Raw genomic sequence first — 7,843 nt, 5'->3', positions numbered from 1 at the left:
GGCATTATGGATGTCTGTGTTTGGTAACCATGGAGCAAGGTGGCTTTCCCAGGGCTGCCACTGAGTCAGTGGCGGAGCTGGGAGCAGTTCGGTTCCTCTCCCCACCCTCCAGCCCCAGCACAGCATCTCCCTCCCCACTTCCTTCCCTTGCTGATAATTAGCTGGGTTTTTTCTCCTGCAGCCGTCGGCTTTGCGGTTCCCAGTGATTTCTCCCAGCGTGGCATTTCCCCAGCTGGGTGCTGGGAGGGAGTCGTGAGCCCCACACCCACGCCAGCTCCCACCACGGGAAATGACCACGGGTGGCCCCAGGAGTGGGGAACTGGGGAGGCGTTTCCCGAAAATCTCATGGCCAGGAGCAGTCCAGGCCAAGGGACAGCAGTGCCCTTTGCAGGCAGGAAATCCTCCCCGGTGTTTCAAAGCCCGGGGGGTCCGTGGAGCATCTCAGCAGCTCCGAGCTCAGCCCAGGGCAGTGATGGTGGGTGCAGGCGGAGGACCCACAGTGCATCCTGCTCTGGTGGGGACCAGCAGCTGGAGGAGGCTGCACACCCCCCACCGTTTGCTCTAAAAGAAGCTGCCAGTCCCCAGGGGTGTGTGGGGACGGGGCCATGCGGGGCCTGTCAAGGACCTTTGTGGGGTTGCTGCCAGCCAAGGCCGACAAAAGGCTCCAGCCGCCCTTCCTGCTGCTTCCAAACCCACGGCCCCACCCTGACCCCGACCTCGGCTGCTCCAGGTCCTTCATGGCTCAGGGTCCTGTGTGGTGCCAGGACCGTGGGGCTTGGCTTGCTGGGGTGGCTGAGGCTGGAGCAGGGTGGCAGGATGCCATCAGCAATGACATTTTGTTAGTGGCCAACTCAGGCCACTTCCCCTGCCTCCAATGTGGGGGTTTGCCATACAAACCCTTCTCCATCCCAAGGAGAGGTTTGCTGTCCTACTGCATACAAAAGGTTTTGCTCTTGGAAGGGCACAGAGCTGGAAGCACTGCAGAGATGTGTGTCCACACAGAAGGGATTTCTCCTCTGCTCATCCTTCCCTGCTGCCTCCCCAGAGAGGTTTTACCCAGAGGTCCGTGTCCTCCGGCAGCATCTCAGGGGCTGGCAGTGAAATCAATAATAAAAATGATGCTCAGCTCCTGTACAGAGCATTACGTCTTCAAAGCCCTTTGCTGGCATAAACTCATTAACGGCGAGGAATCGAATTCCTCATCACACAAGTCCCAGGGATGCAGATCTGGGGGGCGATGGACCGGAACATATTTGTAATAAGAAATCGCTGCTATCAGTGGCCCTGTGCAGGAGGGCCCTGAGGAGCTGGCAGGAGCAGATGGAGAAGGGAGGGCTGAGGTGGAAATGGTGCCCAGGGTGGGCTGGCAGCATCCTGGCAGCGGAGATGCTTCCCCTCCTTGCGGCAGCCAGTGGTCCAGGATCAGGGAGCCGGTCTCCCGTGCTCCCCATGGCCCCCCTGGGGCTCCCAATGCAGAGGAAATGAGTCTGGCACCATCTCTGCATCTCCGCTTCCCTTTGGAGCATCCCACCCCTGCTGAGCCCCTTCATGCCATTCCCACTGGACCATCCCAGGCTGCTCCAGCCTGGACTGCCTACCCTGAAAGATTTGTTTAACACAAGTCAGGGAGAATGGAAAATTGGGGGTGTTCATCCTGAATGGACTGGGGCCAGGGGTGGAGTGGGCAGTGGGCCACGAGCAAGGGGGTTGGGGAGGTGAGTGGGGGGCTGCAATCCCCATCTGTGCTGAATGGCTCAGTGCTGCTGTACTGGCCCAGGGCACAGTGGGGACTAGAGAGATGGTCCTGACCCCCCAGGATTTATCCCAGCTGGCTCCCAGCCTGGCCAATCTCATCCCAGCATGTCCCAGCTAGGACAGCACCTTTGGGTCCCTCACCCCATCCGTCTTCTCCTCAGGATGGGACTCCCAGTGACTCCTGGCACCCACCACACTGCCTGCTCGGCCCATCCTGCCCAGGCAGGGGGTGCTCGGGTGGGACTTCATCCAGGGTGTCCCAGGGGACTTGGGGCGCACTCCCACCCACGGCCATGGCTTCATGCCCAGGGTTGGGTGGGGAACCACAGATCCTATTTCTGGTTTTCTGCCTGGGAGGTGCTCCAGGAGGGAGGACAGGAACACCCTGACCTGGTCCCCGAGGTCCTCGAGGTCTTGTGTCTGGAATAGGTTGAACACACCCGTGCCCAGGGGACGGCTGTGCTGGGAATGGGGAAGGGAGGGATGTTCTGCACCTCTTCACTTGCCCATCCCTCCTCCCTGCGGTCGGTACCCTCCCTGTCCCCATCCCTGTGCCGGTGCCTGGCTGAAGGAACCAAGGCCCTGCAGCACTGGGAGGCTCCTTGGTGCGGGGGCATGGAGGGATGCAGGGGCACAGAGGGATGCGGGGGCATGGAGGGATGCGGAGGCCGAGCTCATCCAGGGTTACCTTGGAAACAGCGCCCGAGCCACACATCCCTGTCACCACTGAGGGACTGAGCCACCGCAGTGGTGAGGCCAAACCCCACTCACCAGCTCGGGATGACGGCAGGGATTTCAGGAATTGCACTCCCCATCCCACTCGACAGCCAGTGCCAGACAGGGGGAGAGGTGGCTGCAAAGGGGGCTGCACCCTCCCCCAGGCAGGGGAAAATGCAGGGAGAAAAGCCCCCACAAGGGTATCTGGTGGCCAATGTCCCTCCTGGCAGCTGGATCCCTCCCCAGCAGCCGGATCCCACCATGGCAGGTGGATCTGTCCCTGGCAGCCGGATCCCTCCTGCAGGACAGGCTCTCCCCACAAAGATGGAGCTTTAAATAAATAACGAGTTACGGACATCTCCTGGCTCTGCTGGCAGCACCACGCTGGGAGCACTCCCTGGCAGCCACCACACTCCAGAACATAACAGGAATGAGGACAGTGCTGCTGGAAGCTCGGCCTGGGGTGGGGTTGGTGCAGAGGATCTAGGGAAAGGGGCTGGGGGTGTCCTGGGGTGTCCCTGGCAGGGTCAGCACTGGCTGATGGCTCTCCCAAACCTCTCCTCAAAGCCTCCTGTGATGGATCATCACAGTCTTGCAGTGGGAATGCGATTTAACAACTGAGAGTTGGCTGAGGGAGAGGCCCTTGGTGCTTCCCGGGGTGCTGGGATGGATGATGTGGGGATGCAGGCAGGATGCAGTGATGCACCAGTCAGGGTGTAGGAATGCGGGCAGGGCAAGACAGGGCAAGGGGATGTGACCCATCAGTTTTTCCTTGGTGGAAGATGCTTCCTTGCAAACTGGTTTGCAGGGTGGAGCGTTCCAGAAGGCACTGCCAGCTGGGGGAGGCAGGCCAGGCACAGGCAGAGCCCGCAGGCAGGGTTCAGGCAGAGGCCAGGCAGTGCAGGCAGCGCGGGGAGGGAGCGGCCAATGAGCCAGGGAGCCTGGCAGGGCAGCGCAGGCTGCAATTAGCTGAGGAGCGACAGCAGATCCTGCCTTAATTAGAGCCTCCATGCCCCACCAGTGGGCAGGGAACTGTGCCCATGGCAGCACGTCCTGGCACCCCACACTGCCCACACCCAGCACCCAGCACTCGGCATCGCCCACCGGGCCCCGTTCAGGGTACTGAGGGGACACTGGGGATGTGAGTGGGCAGGGGGTGGCGTGGCTGGGGAGGGGCTGCCAGGGGGCAGCGGGGCCGGACTCTGCTCTGAAAGCAGCTGAGAGGAAGGAAGAAGCAGCTAAAATAAGCAGGTGGGTGGACAGGGAGGAAATGATAGTGAGGCTGATAACGAATGGGCTGGGGAAGGGGGACAAGAAGCAAAAGGTCCCCAGGAAACGGGAACTGGTCCCTTGGGTAGCAGAGGGAGGTCATGACGGGCAGCAGCACAGAGGAGGCATCCTGGGGGAGGAGGAATTGAGGGAAACTGGGGGAACTGGTGGGTCTGTGCTCCAGGGTGGTGTGTGTGGGCAGGGAATGGGCAGGATCCTTCAGCAGCATTGGGAGTGCCAGTCAGGAGTGGGGTCAGTCCTGTCCTCCCATCCTGCTTTAGGCAGGAGGACAGCATCCTGGGCGTTGCAGCATTCCAGGGCTCCTGCAGCATCCCAGGCACTCTTACAACATCCCAGGGCTCTCACAGCATCCTAGGGCTCCCATGGCATCCTGGGGGATCCCACAGCATCCCACCTCCCCCTTTGTAATGCAGGTGGGGAGGATGGTGCTGTGGAGGGTGTGGGGACATGGGGTTGGGGTCAGGGCAAACCCAGGGGCTTGGGCAGAGGGGTCAGGGTGCTGTGGGCAGTCTGGGGGAGGCTGTAGCCCTGCTGTATAATCATGGAATGCTTTGGGTTTGACAGTAAAGTCACCTCATTCCAAATCCCTGCCATGGGCAGAGACACCTTCCACTAGACCAGGTTGCTCCAAGTCCTGTCCGACCTTGGCCATGGGGAGCAGGCAGAGGCAGTTGGCCGGAGCTGTGGCTGCTGTCCTGGGAGTTTCCACATGAACCACACACTGTTCGCATCTGAGCCTTCTCCCCGTCCAGGGCAGCCGCTGCCGGGGGTTATTTCCTGCCCTCCGCGCTCTCCCCCCGCCGCCCCAGCCTGCCCCAGCCCGCCCCAGCCCGGCTGCTTCCTCTCGGCCGCCCCGGGGGCTTTCCATGCTGCCAGAAAATAAATCTCAGGCTATTTTTAACAGAGGGGAAAACGCCAAGGTCTCCTCCAGCCTGGGCTGCCACGGCGCTGAGCGCGGACGGGCACCCCCGGAGAGATGAAGGAGGGAGAGGAATGTGCGGGAAGGATGTGGGCAGGCAGGGCAGCATGACCCCGCTTTCATCTCCATGCCTTCAGGCTGGATTTTGGGGAAGGCAGAGAGGAGGGCGCTGGGAAGGGGGCACTGGCTGGGTGCTGTGGGACCCCTTTCCCCCCTTTGAAGCAGAGAGCAGCCCCCACCATGCCCCCCCCAGACCAGCACCCATAAATATCACCCATCACCCATGAAGGGAGGGAGAGGGTGATGGGGGGAGTTACCCCACATGTACTTCCACTGTCCCATCTGAGAGGGATGGGGTGACCAGGAGCAACTGGAATGCAGTGGGACACACACCCACGCGGGGGGATGGCCACAGTGCCCACCCTGCTTCAGGTCAGTGCCAGCACCCCGTGGGAGCTGGGGACTCAGAGGGTCCCCTGGGGTCAGGGCTGGGACAGTTGCTGTTTTTAACCCCTATAAGTGCCTTAGGGAGGCTGCGAGCGGGATCAGCTGGATAATGCTGGCGGGGGCAGAGGGGGGCTGTGGAACGGATAGAACTGATGATAACGGGGGGCACGGAGAGGTCCCCCCACCCTGCTGTGCCCCGAGGGCAGCTGTCCCCGCTACAGACTGGGACACTGCCATTCCCTGCCAGCTGTCCCCACTGTCACTCCACACACATCTTTCTGGCTGCAGCGACATGATCCAGGTGACTCGCCCTCTCCTGGGACTCCAGGAGCTGAGGATTTATTCCTTGCACAGCTTCTGCTAAAATCTCTCCACCTGCGGGACTCTCACCAGCCCCTGCACCCCCCACCCTCCCACTGGAGTGGGAGGAATTCTCCGCTCTCCTTCTCCCACCGGGAGATGTGCAAAGACCACAGCCAGCGGAAATGCGGGAAGAAAAGCAGGGAGAGAAAGAGGAGCCGTTTCCAAGCACTGGGTGGGAGGAGAGCAGAAAACAGGAGGCGGAGGTGAAAATGTCAAGCCAGCCTCCACTGCTCCCCACAGGACTGGCTGTGTGGGGACACGGTGCTCACCGCTGGCTTTTGGTCCTTGTCCCTCGTCACCGAGAAACCTTTGCCTCTGTCCCCAACGTGGTGGTGATGCCGGCCCCTGCCTCCCTGCCAGCACTGTGGCACAGCCATAGCTGCCAGCACCCAGGGATCAGCCTGAGCCGGAGCTTTCAGGGAAAACCTGAGCACCACATTCCCAGCTCAGGTGCTGCTGAACACCTTTGATGCCACTTTCCTGTGACACGGAGTGTCCCCCCCAGGGCTGGCTGGGATCTGGGGGGCCTGGCCATGTCCCAGCATCACCTCAGGCTCAGGGTTTCCAGTGCCAGGGATCTGGGGCAGTGGGGCAGTCCCCATGCCGTGGGACACCCACAGAACTCTAAACTGGACTTCACCTTTACCTGCCCACATCCAGCCCACAGGGAAAACCCTGCTCTGTGCCATGGGACTGCCCAAAACATGCCTAGGGACTTCACAGAATCACAGAATGGCTTGGCTTGGAAGGGACCTTAAAGCTCATCTTGTTCCAACCCCCTGCCGTGGGCAGGGACACCTTCCACTAGACCAGGTTGCTCCAAGCCTCATCCAGCCTGACCTTGAACAGTTCCAGGCAGCCATAGGTTCTCTGGGCAACCTATGCCAGGGCCTCACCACCCTCACAGGGAATAATTTCTTCTTAATATCCAATCTAACACTGTCCTCTGGCAGTGTGAAGACATTCCCCTTTGTCCTGTCACTCCAGGCCCTTGTCCAAAGTCCCTCTCCAGCTCTCTTGGAGCCCCTTTAGGTACTGGAAGATGCTCTAAGGTCTTCCTGGAGCCTTCTCTTCCCCAAGCTGAACAGCCTCAACTCTCTCAGCCTCTCTCCATAGCAGAGGGGTTCCACTCCTTGGAGCATCTCCGTGACCTCCTCTGGACTCACTCCAGGAGTTCCGTGTACTTCTGATGTTGGGAGCCCCAGAGCTGGAGGCAGCACTGCAGGTGAGGTCTGATCAGAGTGGAGCAGGGGGGCAGAATCCTCTCCTCTCCTGCCCACGGTGCTGGGGATGGAGCCCAGGACATGGTTGGTTTCTGGGCTGCCAGTGCCCACAGCTGGGGCATGTCCAGCTTCTCACCCACTGACATCCCGAAGTCCTTCTCCCCAGGGCTGCCCTCGATCCATTGTTTCCTCAGCCTGTATTTGTGCTTGGGATTGCCCTGACCCAGGGCAGCACCTTGCACTTGTCCTTGTTGAACTTCATGAGGTTCACACAGGCCACCCTCTCCAGCCTGTCGAGGTCCCTCTGGGTGCCATCCCTTCCCTCCAGCATGTCATCTGCATCACACAGCTTGTCCTGGGAAGGGGATAACCACGATTTGGGGGCCATTCTCACCATGGGACTTGCTGGGATCACCTGGGGGGGCCTGACCCTGCCACAGGGACGGTGCTGAGGGGCTCTATCTGTGGCCAGATGGCTCTGAGCAGCCCTAAGCTCCCCGTAATGCCCCTAATTGTCCCCTGGTGGGGGAGCAGGCAGCTCGGCCCAGCTGGTGCCTGTGTCCCCCTGCAGCCACGGCTCTGGGACCTCTGACTATTTTTAATCCCAGGAAGCTATTTTTGAAGGGAGAGGCTATTTTCCCTGCCCGCGGCTAATCCTGTCTTGCTGTTCAACCTTACCCAGCTATTTGCCGGGGCCAGGCAATGGGCAGCTCCCTGCCCCGGGCAGTCTGCATCCAGAGGGATTGAGGGCAGGAGGGACTGGGTGGGAATTGCTGGCTAGGATAAGGTGGTCCTGCACCCTGTGCCCTGCTCTGCCGGGGCTGGGGCTGCTGGGCACCCGGTCTGGCTCTGGGCAAGGGCACCACAGTGCCACGGAGGGGGGACGTTTGGGGACACACACACTGAGAGTTCCCCCCAGCCCGACCCGCGGGAGCCAGGAAGGCCATCAGAGGATGGGGATGCCAGAGGTGACGGGGCCGCGTGTCCCCTGGGCGTTACGGGGACCGCGGGGTCCTGGGAGCGCCGGCGAACTGGGACTGAACTGGAAGCAGGTGTTGGGCACGTCCCGGAGGGGAGGAAGGGAGGGGGTGCAGGGCCGGGGGGAGCGGGGTGCACATCTGGCAGCGGG

At 61.2% G+C, this 7,843-nt stretch overlaps 1 protein-coding gene across 1 annotated transcript in view; it reads left to right on the top strand.

Moving 5' to 3' along the window:
- Positions 1-605: 605 nt before the first annotated feature.
- Positions 606-7,843, top strand: part of TPD52L2 (TPD52 like 2) — a 27,303-nt gene continuing 20,065 nt past the window's right edge. Inside the window, exon 1 of the mRNA XM_029960399.1 lies at positions 606-768. Within this exon, the coding sequence (XP_029816259.1) occupies positions 606-768 (163 nt within the window). The remainder of the gene's footprint in view (positions 769-7,843) is intronic.

This window comes from Manacus vitellinus, unplaced genomic scaffold (assembly GCF_001715985.3).
Source record: "Manacus vitellinus isolate BGI_N305 unplaced genomic scaffold, ASM171598v3 scaffold_26_pilon, whole genome shotgun sequence".
Classification (NCBI taxonomy): domain Eukaryota; kingdom Metazoa; phylum Chordata; class Aves; order Passeriformes; family Pipridae; genus Manacus; species Manacus vitellinus.
The sequence above is the reverse complement of the archived record's forward strand: the minus strand, read 5'-3'. Positions and strand labels throughout refer to the sequence as shown.